This window comes from Geotrypetes seraphini, chromosome 1 (assembly GCF_902459505.1).
Source record: "Geotrypetes seraphini chromosome 1, aGeoSer1.1, whole genome shotgun sequence".
In the NCBI taxonomy this organism is placed as follows: Eukaryota; Metazoa; Chordata; class Amphibia; order Gymnophiona; family Dermophiidae; genus Geotrypetes; species Geotrypetes seraphini.
Window position 1 is genome coordinate 247,794,859 of NC_047084.1, and position 26,156 is coordinate 247,821,014.

Consider the following 26,156-nt stretch of genomic DNA (forward strand, 5'->3'; position numbering starts at 1 on the left):
TTTTGCTCTGCGGTAAAAAAGGAAGAGAGAAAGTGACGTCAGCGGGAGAGATGACAGAATTACGAGGAGCATGTTGAAGTTCTTGTTGCTCACAGCGTGAAGAACTAGAGGGAAGGGAAGGGGGGGATGCGCATGCAGCAGAGGGGAGCGGAGAGGAGTGAAGGGTGGAGATGGGAGGGGGCATCTTTCACCCTTGCTACATCACTGCTTATAATCATTGACTTCTGCCAATTATTTGTTAATGATGAACACAAAACAGCTTCCAATAGTGGCAAGCTGACTCCTCTCTGCTGCTCCTTGTGATCTTGGACAAACTACTTATCCTTCCTTTGCCTCAGGTGCAAAATTAGATTGTGAGCCCTTTGGGGACAGGGAAATACCTGTGTACCTGAATGTAACTCACCTTGAAATGCAAGGTAATGCATTTAGGCAATAAAAATAAGGAATACGAGTATACAATGTCAGGTGCAACTCTGGGGAAGAGTGAACAAGAAAGGGACCTGGGTGTACTGATAGATAGGACCCTGAAGCTGTCGGCACAATGCGTGGCAGCGGCAAAGAAGGCAAATAGAATGTTGGGCATGATAAAGAAAGGAATATCGAGTAGATCGGAGAAAGTTATAATGCCGCTTTATAGGGCAATGGTCAGACCACACTTGGAATACTGCGTCCAACATTGGTCTCCCTACCTAAAGAAGGATATAAAACTGCTGGAGAGGGTGCAGAGACGAGCAACAAAACTGGTGAAGGGTATGGAGAGACTGGAATATGAGGATAGACTTATAACACTAGGATTGTTCTCCCTTGAGAAAAGGAGAATGCGTGGGGATATGATCGAGACCTTCAAAATACTGAAAGGAATCGACAAAATAGAGCAGAGAAGATTATTTACACTGTCCAATTTGACACGGACTAGAGGACATGTAATGAAGCTAAGGGGGGACAGGTTCAGGACTAATGTCAGGAAGTTCTGCTTCACTCAGAGAGTGGTTGACACCTGGAATGCCCTCCCAGAGGAGATTATTGCGGAATCGACCGTCCTAGGCTTCAAGAGCAAACTAGATGCATATCTCCTTAAGAGAGACATATAAAGATATGGTGGACTATAAATTACGCCAGATGTACACCTGGCGGGGCCTCCGCGTGTGCGGATCGCCGGACTTGATGGACCGAAGGTCTGATCCGGAGATGGCAGTTCTTATGTATGTTCTTAACTACTACTGAAAAAGGTTATGAGCAAAATCCAAATAAATAAATAAACAATGAAAGGAAAACGTAGGACTTTACTTACATCTGATGTACTCCACAGGTCACAGATCCCAGAAAATGATACATTATCAGGCAAGAAAGGAATCAAAGAGACATAATGTGCAATCAACTCCTATAATAAAAAATTGTATTTTTAAGATGTCCATGAAAGAAAATATAAACATTCAATCTAGCAGTTAATATCAGGTAGTAAAAGGTGAATTAAATGGTTAGAAAATAAGAATAGCCATACTGGGTCACACTGATGGTCCATCTAGCCTAGTATCCTAGATGTATCCCAGCAGTGGCCAATCCAGGTCACAAGTACTTGGCACAGACCTAAATAAAAGATTCTATGCTACTGATCCTAGGGCAAGCAGTGGCTTCCTCTATGTCTCTGTCAATAGCAGTCTATGGACTTTTCCTCCAGAAACTTGCCCAAACATTTTTAAACTACATCCTCCAGCACATATGCAAAATGTATCTGGTCCAATATTCTTTCTGGAACCTAGTTTTAGAAAGACAAGGAGATAGTAATTGAGACATCCAGATTGGGACACACACAACTTCCCCCTGTATTTTAGAACGGCTCTACTAAACACGAAGCCTTTTGTAAAGTACCTAGAAGGATATGCAGGAGTGTATATGCCTTTAAGTCCCAATGGTGCAACAAATTTTTTTTTAAAAATTCTTTATTCATTTTTATAACTTACATCAAGTGTAACAAAAAGTAACATCATTTTAACTTAAAAACATCACTTGAAATTCTATAATTATTCATATTCAATATAATTTATCCCATTCCCTCCCAACTCTTCAATATCTCATAATACATAAATCATATAATAAAGATTATCCTTTCCTTTCATATCAAACAATGAAAATTCAAAAAATTACCTCCCTCCCCATTACTTCATTTATACAAACCAGGGAAATGATAATTATTAATTGCAATAATTTGTTAATGGCCCCCACACATCTTGAAAGTTATTAAAATTCCCTTTTTGAATAGCTAATGTTCTTTCCATTTTATAATTATGACACACTGAATTCCACTAAAAACTAGTTTAATCTACTCCAGTTTTTCCAATTGCATGTTATTTGTTTTATGGCGATCCCTGTTAAAATAAGTAAGAGTTTATTATTTTTGGAAGATAGTTGACTCTTAGCCCTCATAGACATGCCAAATAATACTGTCTCATACGATAATGCCACATGATTTTCTAACGAACCATTAATTTGGCCCCAAATTGATTTCCAGAAAGCCATAATAAATGAACAATAGATTTTAAAAAGCTGCTCCTGGTTCTCCAACACGTTCCAATCCTACACTACCAGTTTCTCCCTCAACATCAACTCCCCTAATCTCCACCTGATCCTCCCAACATCATTTTGCCCCATGACACCCCTCTCAAAGAGATCTCACTTAATTCAGGCTCCCCCCACCAACCCCCTCCCTCTTGTGGAATACTACAATTGATTTCTAAAACTTTATTATCATGATGGTCAGAGGTAGATTAGAGACCTGCTGGTAAGTTATCTACCAGTAAGGACACTGTTCCTCTCAGAATTTGCTTCTAAGCTTTCCTGATCTTGTTAGACTATAATATACAGTAAAACCATATTGTTCTCTTGGATTTTTGCATGACCTTGCATTTTTTAGCATTAAATCTTAGTTGCCAATTACTGGACCATTCTTCAAAACTTCACTGGATTCCGCCTCATGTTAACCACACCCTCTGGGATGTCTACCCTATTACAGAGTTTGGTATCATCCGCAAAAAGACAAATTTTACCAGATAGTCCTGCAATTTCACTCACAAAGATGTTAAAAAGAGCCAGCCAAGGACAGACTCTGCGGCACTCCACTAACATTCTTTTCCTTGGCACACACTCCATTTATCGCTATCTTTTGTCTCCTTCCATTAACCAGTTTTAATCCAGTCCATCACTTTAAGTCCCATACCAAGGGCACTCAGTTTATTTATCAGCTGCCTATGTGGAACTGTGTCAAAGGCTTTGCTAAAATCCGAGTATACCAGGCCTGAGTCTCAGCTTACCTGTCTGACATTGCCACCTGGATGTACCACCACCATCTAAAACTGAACATAGCTAAGAATGAGCTCCTTATCTTCCAGTCTAAACCCACATCCCTCTCCCCCCATTCTCTATCTCTATGGATAACACTCTCCTCATCCCTGTCTCATCAGCTCGTAACATTTGGGGTCATTTTTGACTTTTTTCTCTCCTCTGCTCAGATCCGACAAACTGCTAAAGCCTCTATAATATTACCATAATCTAACCTCTCCTTTCTGAATACTCTTCCAAAACCCTTATCCACACTCTCTTCACCTATCACTTAGATTACTACAACTTGCTTCTCTCAGGTCTTCCGCTCAACCTTCTATCTCACCTTCAATCCGTGCAAAATTCTGCTGTATGACTTACATTCCGTGACAGCCGCCACACTCACATTACCCCTCTCCTCAAGTTACTTCACTGGCTCCCCATCCATTTCCAAATACAGTTCAAACTCCTCTTACTGACCTACAAGTGCACTCTGCAGCCCCTTAATATCTCTCCACACTTCTCTCCCCCTGTGCTCCCAGCTGTGAACGTCGTTCATCGGGCAAGTCCCTCCTTTCTGTACTCTTCTTTTCCACTGCTTACTCCAGACTATATTCCTTCTATCTTGCTGCACCATATGCATGGAACAAACTGCCTGAGTCTTTACGTCAGGTGCTGTCTCTAGCAGTATTCAAATCCAAGCTAAAAGACCACATTTTTGATGCTGCTTTTAACTCCTAAATCCCACTCATCATAAAATTACATATGTCCATCCAACCATTCTCTGCAAGAAACTCCCCAACCCCCTATATGACCTGTCCAAATTAGATTGTAAGTTCTTCTGTGCAGGGACCATTGTTGCATGTTGAATGTACAGTGCTTTGTACGCTTTTCAGTGCTATAGAAATGATAAATAGTAGTAGTAGGTTGCCAGTCTTGCAATGAATAGCCTTCAAGCGGCAATTTTTTTTTCAGTGGATAGCAAATTCTACACAAGAGGTCATGATATAAGGTTCACAAGAGATGAATGGAGAAGTAACATTAGGAAATAGTTATTCATGGAAAGGCTGATAGTTGGAACAAATAAAATAATTCAAGAAAACCTGGAATAAGAACAGATGATCCCTAATTGCAAAGTAATAAGGAAACCATAGAACAACTATGGTCTTTGTCACTGCCAAAGGATGCAAAGCTGGGCCTCTCAATCAGTATCTGCATTCACATTCTATGCTACACTTTCATTGCAGCTGTGTGATTCCCAGGTGGCAAATAAGACAATCTGTGAATTGAACTCAGAACTGATTTGACAGCGGAGAGCCCCAGGGGCCTGCAGACATAGCAGGTTTCCCAGGCCAGCTGTCAGCATAGCTTTGTCCTGATGGATTTCTAATTGGAACACCTCAGTGTACCTTGGTGATTTTGTTCTTCTCTGATGATGCTGTGGAACTGAACAATTGCATATATATTCTTGTTATATTGGGAAGTGTGCTCTTGTTAATAGTACAACCTCTGAAAATGTTTTTTGAAACATCCATTATCTGGCTCTGAAAGGCTGCTTTACTGCAACTCTTTTGGCCTATCACTTTCCTCCTATTTCTTCATATTTCTAACTCAATCACAAGAAGGCTGGAGGTATGGCATCATTTTAGATAAAGTGTTTAAGCTGGAATGTTTAGAACTTCTGACCTATTTTACGAAAAGCCCACTGAACATAGAACCTTTTGTAAAATATGTACATGCATTTCCAGAAAGTACCTACATTACCCTAGTGCTGTTGCTAATCACTTTAAACTAAACAGAGGAAAAAGCCTCAGGTTCCGAGTAAGCTGTACTATATTGCAGCTCTACTTCCCAGCATCATAGGCATAAAAACACATCTGTGTGGCTAAAATCATTCATTCATTCAATTTTCTATATTATTCTCCCAGGGGAGCTCATAACGGTTTACATGAATTCATTCAGGTATTCAAGCACTTTTCCCTGTCTGTCCCAGTGGGCTCACAATGAATCTATACCTGGGGTATATTAATAAAGTTACATTGAAATACCTTTTAAAACAAAATAGGAGGAAATATTTTTTCACTCAACAAATAATTAAGCTCTGGAACTTGTTGCCAAAGGATGTGGTAACAGTGGTTAGCATATCCATGTTAAAAAAAAAAAAGGTTTGGATAAGTTCCTGGAGGAAAAGTTCATAGTATGGGATTGGTAGCATGGAATATTGCTATCATCTGAGTTTCTGCCAGGTACTTGTGACTTGGACTGGTCACTGTTGGAAACAGGTTACTGGGCTAGAAGGACCACTGGTCTGACTCAAACAGCTATTCTTATGTTCTGGCAGCTGCCTATGACCTAGATATTCAAGGCTGGTGTCTGGATTAGGCCCAGCATTGAATAAGAGTCAAATTCATGGGGCGATGATCAACACCTTTGAAAATGCTAACTCTATCATCTGAATATCGGGGAGATTAATTTTAAAGCAGTTTAACAGTTTGTGCAACTATGGAATAAGATACTTACAGATGCAGCTTGAAGATTGTTTGAGTGAACATCAAACAGCTCCCGTGGAGGGTTCAGAGGCTTGATATATCTGGTAACAAAAACAGATGACCCACTGATATCGGTGACAATGGTCAGGCACCGGCGGGTAGGAAACTTTGATGCAGCCTCTGCTTTGTACTTTTCTGTTGCCTGAAGCAACTTTTCCTCTTCCTGGGTAGCAAACTTCATAAAGAAAACAGAACACATAAAAATGCACATCTAGCCACGTCATGAAGTTTCAATGTTATAATATACAATGTCAACTTCTGAAGAATATTACAAGATGGGTTTTGGGAAGAAAAGATGGAAACATATCAATCTGTTACAATTTTGAGAGAGAGAGACAGACAGACAGATTTTGGTTGTTATCTTGGACCTACAATACCATTTAACTAGATTTGTTCAACCAGGAAAAGACAGATAAAAGAGAAGTCATTGCTACAACTAGCAGTCAGAATTACAGAATACATCCAAACCAGTAGCTACATAAATCAGTCTCACACTCATACACCTGCAATACAAAGTGCTTCTGGGACATGATGACATGTGAGAAACATAAATTTCATTCTACGAGGGGGTGCTGCTGAAAGGTACTCAACCCAATCAAAAAGGAAATGACATGGAGCCATGAAACGTAGAAGTTATTCCACATATTCACCCCTAAGTTCAACACACTTGACACATCGCGTCTGAAGTTTCTGTAACCCTCCCAAAAAATACTTTGATGTCCGGTCACTGAAATACTGCTCCGTCACTGCAATCACCTCAAAATTTGTCACCCTTTCAAATTCTTTTTAAGGTTTGGGGACAGAAAATAGTCAGATGGAGCAAGATCTGATAGGTAGGACGTATGGTCTACACACTGAAATACCAACTGCGTAAAAACATCCAGCAGGTTTATTGTCATGCAAAAATAACTCCTTTCCATAGCTTCCCTCTCCTTTTTTCTTTCAATGCCTCCTCTAATCAGCACAGCAAGCTACAGTAGTATTCTACCTTAACTGTTTGGACCATTGCAAGATAGTCAATCATTATACCTTCCTGATCCCAAAATACTGTGGCCAAGACTTTTGGGTCTTCAATTTCCTTGGCCTTGAAGAACCTGAGTGCCACCACTGCATGGACTTTTGCTTTGTCTCAGGATCATAGTGGTGCAACTATGTTTCATCAACAGTAACTAGTTGTTTCAAAAAGTTGGCACCAGTTCGCTGAAAATGCTGCACAGTAACTTGGAAGTGTCCACTCAACGTCATTTCTCATCAGCATTCAAACATTTGGGCACCCATTAGGCTGACAGCTTCTGCATACCCAGCTGCTTCTGTCGTGCACATAAGTTCTTCACCCCCCTAAACTGTACTGTACCTTTGGGTTTTTGCAGCCCAAATACATGACCTTGCATTTCTTAGAATTACATTTTATCTGCCAAATTTCAGACCATTCTTCAAACTTCACTAGGTATTTCTTCATGATATTCACACCATCTGGGGTGTGTGTCTACTCTATTGCAGATTTTGGTATCATCTGCAAAGAAGCAAATCTTACCTGACAGTCCTTCAGCAATATCACTTATAAAAATGTTAAAAAGAACAGGCCCAAGAGCAGAACCTTGAGACACACCACTGGTAACATCTCTTTCCTCAGAGCGATCTCCATTTACCACTATCCTCTGTTGTCTTCCACTTAACCAGTTCCTGACCCAGCCTGTCACTTTGGGGCCCATCCCAAGAGCACTCAGTTTATTTATTAAACATCTGTGTGGTACACTGTCAAAGGCGTTGCTATAATCTAAATACACCACATCTACTACGCTCCCTCTACCCAATTCTCTGGTTACCCAGTCAAAGAAATTGATCAGATTTGTCTGACAAGACCTACCTCTAGTGAATCCATGTTGCCTCTGGTCCTGTAATCTACAGGATTCCAGAAACTTCACCATTCTCTGTTTTAGAAGCATTTCCATTAACTTGATTACCACAGAAGTCAGACTTCCAGGCCTGTAATTCTCTACTTCTTCCTTACTTCCACTTTTATGTAGAAGGAGCACATCTGCCCTTCTCCAGTCCTCCAGTACCACTCCCGACTCTAGAGAAGCATTGAAAAGGTCATTGAGTGGAGCCACCAGAACTTCCCTAAGTTCCTTCAGCACCCGGATATACACCATCTGGCCCCATCACTTTATATACCTTTAATTTAGCTAGCTCCTCATGAACACAACCCTCTGAAAATTGATCAGGGTTTACTACTACACCATCCCTATTCGCATTTGTCTTCTGTGGTCCCGCTCCCGGATCTTTAGCCGTGAACACAGAACAGAAATATTTGTTAAACAATTCAGCCTTTTCTATATCAGCTTCTACATATTCCTCCCCTTCACCTTTGAGTCTCACAATGCCACTTTTGTACAGCTTTCTATCACTGATATATCTAAAAAATGTTTTGTCTCCCTGTTTTACCGTGTCTGCTATTTTTTCTTCCATCTGTATCTTTGCTTTCCTGACTTCTCAACCAGCCTCTCTTAACTTTTCCAAATATTTTTGCCTATCTTCCTCTTTCTACGATCTTTTGTAGTTTATGAATGCTAACCTCTTATTCCTTACCTTCTCAGCTATTACTTTTGAGAACCGAAGTGGCCTTCTTTTCCTCTTACCTTTACTTACTTACCTCACAAAAAGACTTGTCGCCACACAAATTATTTCCCACGTACTCAACTTTATAGGACCCCTGAAGAAGACTTTTTGTCAAAACGCGGACCGTGTTGGGTCCTGTATCCCTAGCGGACTAGGTCCTTTAAGGCTCTTATATGGATGATTTATTTTTATGTGGATGAAATTATTTTATGTGGATGATTTCAGTGTACCTTTGGAACTTTGACACTTTCAAATAAAGTCCATTTAGGAACATCGTCACTCCACAGAGTTTTTTTTGTTTTGTTTTTCTCTGAATTTTCTTCTTTGTGGATATTTTGGGGTCAATTCCTTTTGTTTTTTCAGAATTGTATACCATATAAGCATACCTTACAACTTTTCACACAGTCAGATGCTGTAGCCTTCAATTTACAGTTTACTTGAATGTTCAGACAGCAGCACCCTTACCTCATTTTGAACTCATCTGAAGAAGTGAATGTAGCTCTCAAAAGTTAGACAGAATATATTAAGTTACTTTTACACTGAAGTATCACCTACAAATTTGCCTGTTGAAGCCAGAAAAAAAATCTGGAACAAAAACCTACCTTTTCTCTGACTGATTTTCCAGGCACAAGCTGAGGTTCAACTGTGATGAACAGGGTTAAATAGGAGCCTTCACTTAGACTCCGAACTGTATCATAACCCCCTTCATTGCCTAGGTTCCTTTCCTTGCTGTAGCCCAGAAGAACAGGAGGAGTGTCTATCCTAAAGGTCCCATCAATCTAGAAAACAAACAATAAAAATTTATTTTCAGTCACATATAGCAAAGATACTTACCTGTAGCAGGTATTTTGAGGACACCAGGCATAAATTCTCACATGTGGGTTATGTCATCCACAGAACCTGGTATGGACAATGCCATATGCACTATCACTTTAAATCTTCAAGCAGTGCCCGCTTCGCCCGCTTGCAGGTGCCTTCCCACACAATGCTGGCCCGTGGGACAGAAAGCTCTATGATTTTTCCACGGCATCGAGAACCTGTGCCTTCAGTATCTCCTCAGCGAATCAAACTTTGAAGTCTTTTTTTTATGCCTTCCCACATGTGAGAATATTATGCTGGCTTGTCCTTTGAGAATTGCAATTACCTTATCTCGTATGCAAGAATAATCCCATATCAAAAATGGAAGAGTTCTTATATTATTTTGCAGCAGTTAGATTTAGACCATAAAACAATTTGTTATTTTTCTTTTCAATTTAGATTTATTTATAAATGATATTTAATGGGGGAAGGGATTTGACACACCATCTTTCTGTGCTTACAATCAAAGCAGTTTACAAGTCATTTAAAGGTACATATTTTGTACCTGGGGCAATGAAGGGTTGTGACTTGCCCAGGATCACAAGGAGCTGCAATTTAAATCAAATCTGGTTTCCCCAGCCTCTGAACTACTGGGCTATTCCTGCAAGGTTTAAGATCTTTTCAGAAGGCTCCAAAAGATGATATTCAAATTATATCTTCAACATTTATAACAACTTATAAATACTGAGAATACAAATATGTTAATATTTTTTTAATTGGCCAGTTTCCTCTTGCTCCTTAAAGCTCCTCACTCAACTCGAGAAGGTCACTAGAGTTGTGGCAGTGTTTCCCAACCCTTTCCTGAAGGGCATACTGTATCTAGCCAACTGGGTTTTCAGGATTGTCATAATGAATGTACATGAGACAGATTTGCGTACTTTTGAGTCTTCAATTTATGCAACTCTATTTCACGCAAGTTCATTATTTACATTCTGACTTACCTAAATGTGCCTCCAGGACAAAGTTGTGAAAGTTGTGACATAAGCCATCATTCAGTTATCCCTTATCTACCCTTCCTGAACACTTTGTTCATTACAGCATAAACTGACTCATTGTCCCAACTTCCAGACAGATCACCTATGATTTCATCCATAATTAACCCCACTCTATGGAATGCTCTACTCAGTGCCTTAGCGAGGGTGAGAAATGCCCGGGGCGGTGGTGCTCCCCCTGCCGAGCATGCAGCCCCCTTCCCTTCCCCCATACCTCTAACTTCCCCAGCGCGAGAAGCATCACCATCAACTCGCTGCCCGCACCGGCTCTCCTTCTGACATCACTTCCTAGGTGTGTGAGCAGGAAGTGACATCAGAGGGAGAGCTGACACCAGCACGAGCAGCAGGTTGGAGTTGTTGCTCACACTGGGAAAGAGCTAGAGGTACAGTGGGGGAGAGAGGGGGAGTGAAGGCATGCGTGCAGCTGGGGAGGAGTGGGAAAGAGTGGGGGTGCAGAGTGTAGGAGGGGTGCTGGTGCCCCCACCAAGACAGAACCTGGGGCGGACTCCCCCCTCCCCTTACTATGCCACTGATTCTACCCTCACTTCTAACTTTGCTTGACAGACTTAAATCATTACGTAAAACATTTTTATTCAAGTACACCCTTAATTGATCAGTCTCCCTTAGTCCCTCAACTTGGTTGACATTAGACATCATCACCCTGCATGTCTGCAATAACTGTCTCTCTACCTCTGTCTTTCCTGTCCTGTCAAATATTGTAGCTCTGCCTTCCTTCTGCTGTATTTCTTCCTACCTCTTACTCCATCTCACTATAATATTTGGAATTTAATGTAAACTGTATTGATATTTCTGTGAATTACAGTATATCAAGAATAAAGTAAACTTGAACTTACTGTCTCTTTTTCCTATTTAGTCCAGTCATCATAATGCTAGTCTTTAATGTGAAAACATTTTTACTGAGTTTTTAAACAGAAATACAAATAGTTACAACATCAACATAATCCCCATAATGCTAGTTTTTAATCAAACTACATCTATCTTCAAAATCCAGTATGTGTGTATCCTGAATTTGGCCACTAAGTGCTGCTGCCGAGTATAGAATAGTGCTGCCCGATTCACGATTTTCGAATCAGGTGAATCGATTTGAATCGGTTCATTTTTGTGAAAAACCAGACTCACCGTTTCAGCCCCGAATGAAGTTCATTATTTTTTTCATCGCCGGCCGCCAGACTCGTTCCCATCTAATGTAACTTCCGGTTTTGCGAAACCAGAAGTTACATCAGAAGAAACAAAAGGACGTGGGAGCGTTGAGGGGGGCACGAGCAGACCTCGTGCAGTGGACCTCAGAAGCAAACGGTATTTTTTGCTGGCTCTCTCTCCGCATTTCTCCTCTCTTCCCCGCGATTCCACATCCAGTCGAGTAAGTATATGAACCGGCAGGGAGGCTGAGAATTGGCAGGGGGGGGGGCTGAGAATCAGCAGGGGGGCTGAAAATCAGCAGGGAGGGATGAAAATTAGCAGGGGGCTGGTGAGTATTGGGGCTGGGGATGGAAGCTGGGAATCGGCAGGGGGGCTGGTGAGTCTGGGGGGCTGGGGATGGAAGCTGGGAATTTTTGATATGATATTGCCCTGGTTAAATAAAATGTTTAAACTTAAAAAGCTGTGTCATTAACAGTGAATCGAATTGAATCGAATCAAAAAAAAAAAAAAAAATCGATTCAACAGGGTGAATTGAATCGAATCGAAATATTTTTCTCTGAATCGAGCAGCACTAGTATAGAACATACATTCTCCCTGAGGATCAGAATCTAATCTCCTGCATGGCAGCATGTCAGAGTGTCTCAGAAAAAGCACACACTAAGGATATCGTGCAGAGTATGCCAAAAGGCACCCTTTAAGCACATTGTACACTCACTTTAAGAAAGATCAATTTTTATTATATGGCAACCAGTTTTGATTGGTTGTTGCAGTGATATTTGGTGCCACAGAGAGTTATTGCTGAAATAGTAACAGCCTTAATTTATAACAGGCTTCCTTCCATTCTGCCTTCATGAAATTGTGAATTAGTACATTCTACTTTCCTCCCAGTGCATCTTCATTGAAAGGTGAGAAACTTGTCAAAAGGTACACGCCATTGCTTTCAAAGTTCCAATTATGGCACTCTAACACTTACCCGTGACTGCAAATAGATGGTAGTAAATGGAATTCGAACAGATCCTAACCAGTGCCTCTCAGCACGCGTGTGAACCCCACTTCCTCTCTCTCTGTCATCCTTAAACATAATTGTTTAGAAATTATCACACCTTAAAGATCTGTATTAAGAGTATATTGTAAAAAGAAGCATTTATAAGGTGCTTGAAAACACATTACTACCACTACTGCTACTAACCACTTCTATAGTGCTACTAGACATATACGGTGCTATACATCAAAACACAGAAGAGACAGTCCCTGCTCAAAAGAGCTTACAATCTAGTCAAAATAGACAAACTGGACAAGAAGGTGCATCAACACACAGTGCTCAGGTGGGGGAATTACAAAGGGAATGATAATTTAGATATTGGTGCTAAGCAGTAGGTTGGAGTTTGGAACTGAAAGCAGCTTCAAAGAAGTGGATTTGGGGGTCTGGATTTGAATACTGCTAGAGATAGAGCCTGAGCCTGATGCATCGAGTCAGACGTTTGCTCCAGGCATATGGTGCAGCAAGGTAGAAGGGATGGAGTTTGGAGCTGGCCATAAAGGAGACAGGTACAGACAATAGAGACTTATCTGATGAGTGGAGTGCATGGGTGAGTGTGGGGAGAGCAGAGATATTAATAATAATAATAATAACTTTATTCTTATATACCGCCATACCCAGCGAGTTCTAGGCGGTTTACATCAATTAACAAATGATCTGCATTGACAAGCTTATTTACAACAAGTTACAAGCAGATTTACAACAAATTACAATCAGATTTACGATAATTACAACAATTTACAGCAGTCAGCGAGGAAGTTACAGCAGTTTACAGTAGTCTGCAATGAAGGGAAAATGTACAGCAATTTAACAGAAATTGCAGCTTTGATCGAACTAGACAAGGGAAGTAGAGAGAGGGACAAGGGAGGATCTGGTGAGGGCAAAAGGGGGAGGGGTGGGGCCGGTGTTATGTGGGGTGAAGGGATTAATTAAGGGTCATGTTTGCTGAATAGGTAAGTTTTTAGTAGTTTTCTGAAGGCAAGGTAAGTGGGGGCCTCGAGTATCATCTGGGCTAGCCATGGGTTCGACTTGGCTGCTTGGAAGGCGAGAGTTCTATCGAGGAATCTTTTGAGAAGACAGTGTTTTGGCGAAGGGAAGGCGAACAGTTGAATTCTGCGTGATGTCCTGTTATTGCAATAAAGGTTAAAGTGGGTATTTATGTAACTAGGAGAAGAACCGTTAACCGATTTGTAACAGAAGCATGCAAATTTAAAATGAACTCTAGATTCAAATGGCAGCCAGTGTAGTTGGTGGTAGAAAGGGGTGACATGTTCCTATTTCTTTAGGCCAAAAATGAGGCGCACTGCGGTATTTTGGATTATTTTTAGTCTCCTGGTATTTTTCTTTGTGGCGTTAAGGAAAATGATGTTGCAGTAGTCGAGAATGCTGAGGATGGAGGATTGTACAAGTAGGCGGAATGCAGTGTCATTGAAGTATTTGTAGATCGCCCGTTAATGTTGTAGGTGGAGAGCCTGGGGGATAAGTGGATCCGAGGTGAGGTTGGGGCAAATCCCCCCCCCATGCCCCAGGTACCTGAATAAATATATTGATTTAACTCATACAGTACAGGTTCCCATTTGCCATAATTAGTTTTTATCCTAACTCAACACATACTAGGAATCTGACATCAATATATAATATACAGTTTGCAGGTTAAAGTTGCCATAGTTACAGTGCAAGATTCTTAATACAAGTTTTTATCCTAATGTGACACATAAAACCTGATGGCAGATAAAGACCAAATGGTCCATCTAGTCTGTCCAACCGCAGAAACCATTATCTCTTTCTCTCTCCGAGAAATCCCAGGTGCCTGGTGTGCTGCTGAGTGAAGGACTCCTTGAGTTCCACAGGGCTCTCCCCTATCCCCTATTCTCTTCAACATATATATGACCCTCCCTGAAGCTCCTTAAACTATCCCCCCTTGAAACAATTTACACATATGCAGACGATATCCTCATCCTCCTCGAAACAGATCCAAACCTTAAAAACCTCCAAGAGAACATCACATCATGCATAATGAGACTTCACGCCTGGTCCCTCTCAGTACAGATAAAATTAAATGAATCAAAAACAAAATTACTCTGGCTCGGCCCAAAATTAGCTCACCTGCCCGCCCTCTTCACCCTACCCACAGGCCCTGCTCTACACCTTGAGTTCTCAAGCAAGGTCCTTGGCATCACTATTGACTCCTCCCTTTCCCTCAATGATCACCTGAATTCCCTGGCAAAATCTTGTTTTTTCAGCCTCCACATGCTGAGGAAAGTTAGATCCTATTTTCACCAAAAGCATTTCACCGTCCTTGTACAATCCATCATCCTATCCAAACTCGATTATTGTAACGCCATCTACTTAGGCCTAACGAAAAAAGTCTTCGCAGACTCCAGCTTATCCAGAACACTGCGGCTAAGCTGATTTTTGCTAAACGCAAATATGACCATGTCTCCCCTCTACTTACCAATCTTCACTGGCTCCCAGTACTTTCCAGAATTCATTTCAAATGCTCCTGCCTGGCTTTCAAGATCATTCATGGCATCCTTCCACCCCTAATCCCTCTATCCTTCCTCGCCCCGACACCAACTACCACCAGATCTGCCCACAGACATAAACTATCCTTCCCCTCTCTACACGGCATCCTCCACGCAGGTAAACTGGGTAGATCCCTCCTCTCCAAAATCACCAGCCTCTGGAACGACCTCACTGTCCCGCTGCGGAACCTGGACTCACCTCCAACTATTCCGAAAACAACTGAAAACCTGGCTTTTCTCTAGCATATAATAATCTCTTCTCCTGATTACATCCCCTCTTTTTATGCTTTGTAAACTCTTTCTCTTCTCTCTTCCCATATTTTTTAAACTCTGTAAACCATGTCGAGCTCCACTTCAGTGGAGAAGATGCGGTATATAAACCTAAGGCTTAGTTTAGTTTAGTTTAGTTTAGCAAGAGGAGTTTGAACTGTATGCAGAAATGGATAGGGAACCTACCAAATGACTCACACACAATCTATAACACACATTATACATTTCTACACATACTTGAACACATCTGCGTTCATGAAGGCAGAGGTGTTTTGACACCTTTACCTGCCAATTTCTTCACCATTAAAATAAGTTGTGAAAAACAAACCTAACAAATATGTCAGTCTTTTTAAATTCAGACACAGAAATGAGCAGTTCTTTGGCTCTACTATTCATTTATTTCCCGATTATCTCAAAGGTGTCACAGAGAAGGAGAAAAGACTTCTTGGCACTTCAGCTACAAATCCTGACTCTGGACATCATATACATATTTAAATTTCCTGCCACATATGTATTAAAATTCCCTGCTAAGTGTTGTGCTTCAATTAGTGGAAAAAAATCTTTTCTTTGAACCAAAGCAACTGTCGGGGTTTACAGTGGCCAGGGAATGTGGTGGAATCATAGTTAGATCTGAGACCTCTTCCAAAGGTAACACAAACTGGCTGCTGGTATTGGCTCCTATGCTGCTACTCTTGTAATTTTTTTTAAAGTTTCCTTAAGAAAATTTCTGGTTTTCAGGACTCATACTTTATTGTGGACTAAATAATGCGGGTGGAGTTCCACTATGTATATTACCTTATTTTCTTTCATCTGTAGTCAAGTTATATTGAAAATGATTGTTTCATTTTCAAAATGCATAAATAAAAATAAAAAACAAACTGCATGCCACTGCATTTAAGAACCATGTTTAGAACAGAAGGTTGTTTATGTGCATTCTTAGATCTTAAATATTGGTACCCTCTTTACAGAATTACCCACATAAAGGTAACACCTTTGATATTAAGATGTTAACTGAGGACAGCCAATGTTGTTGCTTAACAGAGCTTCCAGTAAACTGGTAAATGCATATATGAGGTATCACTACTTGTTGTGTTGAACTGAGTTTCCAGTCATTTTTTAATGTTGCTGAGCACCCTAGCACACTTTTTCCTTCCAATTAATCCTAAAAACAAAGGTGTGGCAAATTATTTAACAGGTACTCACCTCTAAAACATCATAGAGCACTTCATCAAATACGCTGATAAACACATCATCCTTCACAGACTGCAAACTGGCTGTACTATAATCACCATTTGGAGCGCTAGAAAAAAATAAGTGTTAATAGTCTTAAGAAAGAAAACAGGAAAACATTATTTTCTTTTTTTAATTATAAAATCTATTGAACCATATAAAGCAAAATACAAAAAAGACAATGTTACACCAGACAATTGCAAAAGGATATAAAAGCACAACCAACATAATACCATGAGCTCCACTTATGATGTCCTGTAACTCTTAAGTACATGGCTAAACAATGTCACCTAAATAGAGTCTACGAACCCAACAAGTCAATTCTGAAATTATCCCTCTACCACTACCCAACAACCCCTCCCCCACACACCTGTATGATAGAACATGCTCAAAATAGCGCGTGTGTGTAGTGTGAATGCCAGCAATAGATGAAAATCCTAAAGCATTAGGGATTGAAATTTCTCACTCCAAGCAAGAAAGGAAGCCCAAACTTTCTGGAAACGAAAGAGCCTATTTCTGCAGAGAGCTGTTAATTTGGGCATCAAAGCTATGTGGTTTATTCTCTCAAGGACTCCATCCAAAAGAAGGAGTTCTCACTTTATCCAGGCTGCCGCCACTACAAGGCGGAAAACATCTTTTAAATGACAATTCTGCATTAAAATAATAAAGTATTGTCATAATTTTTGATGTAATATGCAATATTTGAAACTGCTGCACACGTGTTGCCACAGTCTCAATTTGTTTCACAGAAAACCTCTAAACGTAGTGGAATAAGGTTATCAGAATGCAAAATATTTTCCTGTGCTTTCAATAACTGTCCTCTTCTACATGCAGTCTATAAAAAACACATTCACATGGATCGTGTAGAAGGTAGTGGAAGCTATAACATGAGTCAAGTAGAACCCCACAGGGAGGAAAAGCCGCAGACAAAGCCCTCCCACTACCAAAGCTGTGGCATGAGGTGTTCAGGTGGAGAACCTCATCGGCAGAAAAACCTCCCGTGGAGCCTAATAAGGCTTTATGTTGTGCAAATAAATAGTAAGTGGTTGCAATTTTAGGTATAAAATGACTCAAAACTTATCTTTGTCAGTGAAATAAATTGTAAAGCTTGTTCGGAACACCAACGAGGCACACCCTGAGGCAGCACTATGTGAAACGCTGGCCATCGTTGGTGTTCCGACAGAGCTTTACAATTTATTACACTGACAACGATAAGTTTTGAGTCATTTTATACCTAAAATCTGAGTTGCCATTATGGCCTATGGGGAAAGTTGCTTTGCTATACGAATACTTTGGATTGCGAGTATGCTTCTGGAACGAATTATGCTCGCAAACCAAGATACCACTGTACAATTGTTTTGGACAGCAGTGACACAAAGGATGGAGACTGGGCTGGGAGATATAATGCCACTAGATTCCAAGATGTATTTTTTTGAATTGGTTGTAAAGTGGGTTTGGGGGTGGGGAGGGGGCTAATTTGGAAGCCAAGCTCAGATGAATATGTTTGGTGGCAGCCAAATATGAAATAGCAGCAAAATGGAAGCAGCAGGTGGGACCCACTATGTAAAATTGGAATTTCCACTTGAAACAAAGAGTTTGACGGCAGAAAAGGGCCGGTGGCCCAACAAGTCTGCCCACACAATAACCCTCCCTCCCACAAGTCTACTCAAGACAACCCCCCACCTGAAGTATCCATCTTTTAAGCAAAACTCTGAGGTACCCCCACCTGTTGGTCCCATTGACGCTTGAAGTCAAGCACACTACTGGCCTCGACCACCTGGCGAGGAAGACTATTCCATCAATCGATCACCCGTTCGGTGAAGAAGTATTTCCTGGTGTCGCCATGGAATCTTCCCCCCTTAAGTTTTAACAGATGCCCTCGTGTCGATGTGGGACCGTTCAGAAAAAAGATTTCTTCCTCCACTTCAACGCGACCCGTGATGTATTTGAATGTTTCTATCATGTCCCCCCTTTCTCTGCGCTCCTCGAGAGAATATAAGCACAGTCTGGTTAAGCGTTCTTCGTATGGGATGCTTTTAAATCCTGAAACCATCCTAGTGGCCATTCTTTGGATCGACTCCATTCTCTTCACATCCTTTGGTAATGAGGCCTCCAAAACTGGACACTACTCCAGGTGAGGTCTCACCAGGGATCTGTATAATGGTAGTATGACTTCAGGCTTTCGGCTGATGAAGCTCCTTCTGATGCAACCCAGCATTTGTCTAGCCTTTGCTGAAGCTCTCTCCACCTGATTGGCAGCTTTCATGTCTTCTTGGATGAGAACTCCCAAGTCCCTTTCTGCAGCAGTTCTTGTTAAGTTTTCACCGTTCAGGGTGTATGTTCTGCATGGATTTCCACTCCCGAGGTGCATTACTTTGCATTTTTGGCATTAAAGTTTAGTTGCCAAGTGCTGGATCATTGCTCTAATAGAAGTAGGTCCTGCTCCATAGCGCTTGGCTTGGTTGCGCTGTCAGGTTCTTTTGCCCTGCCCACGATGTTACATAGTTTAGCATCATCAGCAAATAATGTGATTTTGCCTTGAAGTCCCTGAGTCAGGTCCCCCATAAAGATATTAAATAGCATCGGACCCAAGACTGAGCCCTGTGGCACTCCACTGGCCACTTCCAACGTTTTTGAGGGAATACTGTTTACCATTACTTTTTGAAGTCTGCCGCTAAGCCAGTCTTGTACCCAAGGTGTTAGTGTGTCTCCTAGTCCTAGCGAGTTTATCTTGTTCAATAACCTGCAGTGTGGAATGCTGTCGAAAGCCTTACTGAAGTCTAAATATACTATGTCCAGGGACTCACCCCCTTCCAGTTTTTTTGTTACTAGGGGAGATAGAAACACAAATAAACATCATGGTTATGATCCCATGGCTGATTAATGGATTCATTTGGGGCACTTGGTGGATAGTGGGGGGATGAGGGGGGGGGAAAGGGAGGAATTAAACAGGATGCTAGCGCGTGCGGAAGGATCAATACCATGCACTTATTGGTCTTTACAAACAATTTTTTTTCATGGAAAAATAAGGGTGGAAGAGGAAAGTTAGGGGAGATTTGAATGCTTTGTTGCTGTAATGTTCTGGGTGTTGGGGGTTTATTATTTTGCTATCGGTAGATATTTTATGTACTGCCGAGATTATATTGTTATGAAGTTGACAAAATCTTTAATAAAAATTTATTGAGGGAGAAAAAAGGAAGTGGAACTGTGTAGCCATGAAAAGGGATGGGCAGGTCAGAAATAGGAGCAATAGAAGAAGGGGAACTGCACTAGGGAACAGATTAACTGTTGTCTTTTCTGTTCCAGGCTCATTCCAGGCCCTCCTATCTGTTCCCTTCTCTTCCTCTTGCCAGCTCCAGACTCCGTCCCCTTCTACTTTGCTGTGCCGTATGCTAGGAAGAAGCTGCCTGAATCTCTTTTTTTTAAAAAAAATTCTTTATTCATTTTCAAATTTACAATAAGTGTAACAATATATACAAACAAATTAACAATAAATATAACACTTAATAATCATCAATGGTACAAATAATATGCTCTTATCTCCCACCCTTCTCACCCTTTCTTATCATATAATCAATACCTTATACAATATGTAACAATAAATTTACCATCCCCTCCCCCTCACAATCAAACTTGTAAATTTAAGGGACAAAAATAAAATAAAATGTCATCTAATCAGTACAATACTTTGTAAATGGCTCCCACACATCCTGAAATTTCCTGAAAAAACCTTGCTGTGCTGTATGCTTAGAGGAAGCTGCCTGAATCCCTACGGCGGGCTCTGTCTCTGGCAGTGTTCAAGGCCAATTTGCTTTCAACTCCTCTCACCTTGGGCTCTGTATCCCTAACCCTATATGTCATGCCTGTCTGTCCAAGTTAGATTGTAAGCTCTTCCAAGCAGGGACAGTCTATTAAATGTCAAAAGGTACAATGCTGCATATGCCTTTCAGCGCTATATAAGTGATAAACAGTAATAGTAGTATTACCTGCGCCCCCCCCCCCCCCCTCTTATGTGCAGGCTGCCTGGAAGGGAGAGACTAGAGCATAACACCTTTGTTGCTCTATAGCCTGAAAAGAAGTTGTGGAACAGCTTCTTAGGTCATTCCTCCAGCTAATAATCCCTAGGGATGGTACCACTCTTCCTGGCGAAGTTGTTCCAGGAATATTATTACTGGAGAGAATTTTGTTCCTTTCATAACATATAACACCAATAAACTGATGTAATGTGGTTTCAAATAAAGGAGCCAAGACTGTAACCTTAAATTAGATTGTAAACTCTTCTGAGCAGAGACTGTCTATTGTATGTTAAAATGTACAGCGCTGCTTCCCCTTTCATCACTATAGAAATAATAAGTAGCAGTAGTACCTGAATGGAAGCTCTAGTTCTTCATTCCAGTTGGGGTTTGGCCCCTCTGCTCTTGTAGTCTGGCAAACTGAACGCTGAAATGAAACTTCCACAAAGGGGCGGACTAAAACCTAAATTAATAAAAATAATAATAAGTAAATAATCTTAAGCTAGATTCATTAGTAAATTTTCAAACATTTAGCAAAGACACATGTATAATAAGGAATTATGCCTTATATACTCAATGTGTATGTTATTACTTAAAAATATACACTTAGTTTTACTCCTATTACTAATCATTTCTACAGTCCTACTAGGCATACGCAGTGATGTACACATTATATGCCTATCCCTAGTGGGTTTTCAAACTATTTTATTATACGTATAAATTTACTTACACAAAAAAGGAGCGACGAAGGGAGAAAAGGGGCTTATTAAGATATGCAAACAATAAGACTTAAGAACATAAGACATAAGAATAGCCTTACTGGGTCAGACCAATGGTCCATCAAGCCCAGTAGCCCGTTTTCACGGTGGCCAATCCAGGTTACTAGTACCTGACCAAAACCCAAGAGTTAGGCATGAAATGACAAGTTATATACATGCAAGACCCTGTACTTTGTTTTGAACAGATAAAGCATAGTTGCATACCTGTAATAGTTAAACTCTGTGGATAATAGGATCCTATAACCCGGTGGTCTCAAACTCAAACCCTTTGCAGGGCCACATTTTGGATTTGTAAGTACTTGGAGGGCCTCAGAAAAAATAGTTAATGTCTTTTAAAGAAATGACAACTTTGCATGAGGTCATCGACAGTGTGGAAGATCCATGTGGGGACAGTGTGGTGATCCATGTGGGGACGAACAACGTGAGCAACAGGAACTACAACAGGGAAGTACTGAAGGACCAGTTCCAGATACTGGGAAGGAAGCTGAAGACCAGAACGCAGAGGATAGCATTCTCGGAGATCCTGCCGGTACCCAGGGCTGATGAGAAGAGGCAGATGCAGCTGCAAGCAGTCAACGCGTGGATGCGGCGCTGGTGTGAGGAAAAAGGATTCCACTTTGTGCGCAACTGGATGATGTTCTGGGGGAAGAGCAAGCTATACAGGAAGGACAGACTCCACCTCAGCAGAGACGGAATGAGGCTACTTGCAAGCAACATCAAGAGAGAAGTTGAGAAGTTTTTAAACTAGGAAGAAGGGGAAAGCCGACAGAGTCGATGGTTCGGGAACCGGTATACCCGGAGGATACCGTACAAGAAGATAGAGGGAAAGACTCACCGGATTACAGGCAAGACAGATCGAAAAGGACACAAGAGGGAAGGAAATGCAAGAAAGGAACAGGGCACAAACTCAAGTGTATGTAGACGAACGCAAGGAGCCTTAGAAATAAGATGGGTGAATTAGAAGCTATGGCACAAAAAGATAACGTTGACATCATAGGCATCACGGAAACATGGTGGAATGAGGAAAACGTCTGTGACACTGTGCTACTGGGATACAAACTATACTGCAGAAACAGAGTGGCTCAAAAAGTTGGGGGCATTGCCATATACGTCAAAGAGGGACCTGAATCTACTGGAGTCTCTATGGGTCAAAATTCCGGGAACAAATGGCCTGGAAACGAAGATTGTCATCTACTACCGACCCCCAGGGCAGTCCAAAGAAATTGACGGAGAAATGACGGATGAGATTAAACGCAAATGCAAGGGAGGCAACGCAGTTATCATGGGTGACCAGTGGCGTACCAAGGGGGGCGGGGGGGGGGGTGTCAGTCTGCCCCGAGTACATGCCACAAGGGGGTGCACAGCCGGCCACTCTCCCTATTCTGCCGCTGCTGCTTTCCTTAACCAGAAGCAGCGAGAGTAAACAGGGGTGTCCGCGGGTGCTCTTACCTCTTCTGGGAGAGCATTCCAGGTGTCCACCACTCGCTGCGTGAAACAGAACCTCCTAACATTTGTCCTGGACCTGTCCCCCCTCAGCTTCAGTCCGTGCACTCTAGTCCGTGTCACATTGGACATTGTAAATAACTGTTTTTCATGCTCTATTTTGTCGATTCCTTTCAGTATTTTGAAAGTCTCGATCAGATCCCCTCACAGTCTCCTCTTCTCAAGGGAGAACAACCCCAGTCTCTTAAATCGTTCCTCGTAATCCAGGTTCTCCATACTTTTCTCTAGCTTTTTTGCTCGTCTCTGCACCCTCTCTAGCAGTTTTATATCCTTCTTTAGGTATGGAGACCAATGTTGGACGCAGTATTCCAAGTGTGGTCTGACCATCGCTCTATAAAGCGGCATTATTACTTTCTCCGATCTACTCGTGATTCCCTTCTTTATCATGCCTAACATTCTATTTGCTTTCTTTGCCGCCACCGTGCATTGCGCCAATGGTTTCAGGGTCCTATCAATTAGTACACTCGGGTCTTTTTCCTGTTCGGTTTATCCCAGAGTTGCACCTGACATTATACTTGTGTTCCTTATTCTTTCTTCCTAAGTGCATCACTTTACATTTTTCCATATTAAATTTCATCTGCCATTTATCTGCCCATTTCTCCAATGGACTCATGAAGGAGGACACGGTATTACTCGAAAGGGTCCAGTGAAGAGCGACTAAAATGGTTAAGGGGCTGGAGGAGTTGCCTTACAGTGAGAGATTGGAGAAACTGGGCCTCTTCTCCCTTGAAAAGAGCAGACAGAGGGTACATAATCAAAACATTCAAGATAATGAAGGGAATAGACTTAGTAGATAAAGACAGGTTGTTCACCCTCTCCAAGGTAGAGAGAACGAGATGGCACTTTCTAAAATTAAAAGGGGACAGATTCTGTACAAACGTATGGAAGTTCTTCTTCACCCAGAGAGTGGTAGAAAACTGGAACGCTCTTCCGGAGTCTGTCATAAGGGGAAACACCCTCCAGGGATTCAAGACAAAGTTAGACAAGTTCCTGCTGAACCATAACGTATGCAGGTAGGGCTAGTCTTAGTAAGGGCGCTGGTCTTTGACCAGAGGGCCGCCGCTTGAGCGGACTGCTGGGCACAATGGACCACTGGTCTGATCCAGCAGCGGCAATTCTTATGTTCTTCAAACACTTTATAGTTTTAGAAATCTTTCCTTTTAGCTAAATTTTAATAATATTGTAATTTATAGCTAAAGAGACATATGATCAAGAAAATGTTTTAATTTTACTTTTGTGATTATGATAAACATACCGAGGGCCTCAAAATAGTACCTGGCGGGCCGCATGTGGCTGCGAGTTTGAGACCACTGCTATAACCACACAAGTGGGATAGAGCAGAGTTCAGAAATCTTAGGAAAATGCTTTTGTGAGTCTACCTGAATTTTCCCTTGCTCCAGCACTGTGTTCTATCTCCACAGTCAGTAAGCTACAACCTCAGATAGGAATATGTAGCTGTGGCATCCTGCTGTCCATGGAGAACACCCAATAAAGAGATTACATTACATTACATTAGGGATTTCTATTCCGCCATTACCTTGCAGTTCAAGGTGGATTACAAAAGAATTATCAAGGAAGTATTACAGCAAGAACTTACCAAAAAAAAAAAAAGAAATTTGGCCATTTTCAAAGAGAGTAAGAAATGAATATGGTTATTTGTTTGGGATAGTTGGCTTTAGTGAGAGGTGGTGTTTGAAACTTGCGGTGTTATTTCTTGTTTCAGGGATTTCTTGAAGAGTATGGTCTTTATTTATTTTCTAAAAATTTTGTAGTCTAGGGATGTCGTCAGTAGATTGGCGATTTGGTTGTTTAGTTTGGCTGCTTGAGTGGCTAGGTGGCCATCATATAGTTTTTTCCGTTTGACCTCCTTAATTGGGGGGTATGAGAATGGAGTGTGAGTTTTCCTATGTATGGTTAAGATGTTGTGGATTCAGGTAGTTTGGACTGTCTCCATATAAAGTCTTAAATAGTAGACAGTAGAATTTAAATTGTATTCTTGCTGGGATTGGAAGCCAATGCAATTTGAGATATGCTTCTGTAATGTGGTCATGTTTCTTCAATGAGTAGATGAGTCTTAGTGCTGTGTTTTGGATAGTTTGTAGTTGTTTTGTTATAGTTGCAGGGCAGGGGAGATAGAGGATGTTACAGTCAAGTAGGCCTAGTATTAGGGAGTGAACTATGAGCTGAAATTGTGTTTTCTCGAAGAATTTCCAAACTTGTCTTAAGTTTCTCATGACTGAGAATGATTTTTGTATTGTTTTATTGATTTGTGGTTGCATGGTGCAGCATCTGTCGATTGTTATTTCTAGTAATTTTAGGGTGGCTTATATGGGGTAGTTGATTGCGTTGATTTCAATGTTGGTTATGGTTGGTATTTTGTTGTTTTCTAGGAGGATGAATTTAGTTTTATCTGGGTTCAATTTCAGTTTGTGAACTTTCATCCAGGTTGCTACTGATTTTAGTTTGGTGTATTGTGTTTGTCATGGAGAGTTTTGGTTGATCGAAGGGTATGAGAATGGTAATGTCATTTGCATAGCTGTAGGAGGTTATGCCTTGTTTGTCCAGGTGTGAGCTGAGGGAGGATGTATAGAGATTGAAGAAAGGATACAGGGGATCCTTGGGGAACTCCGCAGGGGTCTGACCAAGGTTCAGATTTTTCTTTGTCTGATTTTACTCTATAGGTTCTTGATTTAAGGAATCCTTCAAACCATGAATATACTTTATCTGTGATACCTACTGTATCTAGAATATGTAGTAGTATGTTATGGTCCACCAGGTCGAATGCAGCGGTCAGGTCTAGTTGTATGAGCATCATTTTTTTTCCTGTGCTGAGATGTTGTCAGGCTGTGTCCAAGAAAGATCCTAGGAGTGTTTCTGTGCTGAAGTTGTTTCTGAAGCCGGATTGCGTGGGATGGAGTATGTTTTGTTTTTCTAGGTAATTGGAGAGGAATTTGGCAACTAGTCCTTCTATTATTTTGACATAGAGTGGAATAGAGGCAATGGGTCTGTAGTTGGCTGTTTGGTCTATCGGTCCTTTGGGGTCTTTGAGGATCGGGGTGATGATGATTTCGCTGAGGTTGGATGGGTAGTGGCCGTTTATAAGCGAGATTTGTATCCAATTTAGAAGAAGAGCGCGGAATTTTGTGCTGGATGTTTTTAGAAGATATGATGGACAGTTGTTGAGGTCACAAGATGCATGGCTGTATTTTTTGTAGTATTTGTTGAATTTGGGCCATTGAATGTTGGGAAATTGAGACCATATTCTGTCTGCTGCAGTAGAATCTCTATCTGTGGGGAGAATTG

The 26,156-nt window shown here is 41.2% G+C and overlaps 1 protein-coding gene across 2 annotated transcripts in view; it reads right to left on the bottom strand.

Moving 5' to 3' along the window:
• Positions 1-26,156, bottom strand: part of CC2D2A (coiled-coil and C2 domain containing 2A) — a 190,976-nt gene that overhangs the window by 24,297 nt on the left and 140,523 nt on the right. For both annotated transcript variants that reach the window (XM_033948896.1, XM_033948903.1), the window contains exons 25-30: positions 20,925-21,034; positions 16,532-16,628; positions 12,468-12,566; positions 9,086-9,262; positions 5,836-6,039; positions 1,292-1,381 (exon numbers count right to left, since the gene is read on the bottom strand). In XM_033948896.1, coding sequence (XP_033804787.1) covers positions 1,292-1,381; positions 5,836-6,039; positions 9,086-9,262; positions 12,468-12,566; positions 16,532-16,628; positions 20,925-21,034 — 777 coding nt within the window. The remainder of the gene's footprint in view (positions 1-1,291; positions 1,382-5,835; positions 6,040-9,085; positions 9,263-12,467; positions 12,567-16,531; positions 16,629-20,924; positions 21,035-26,156) is intronic.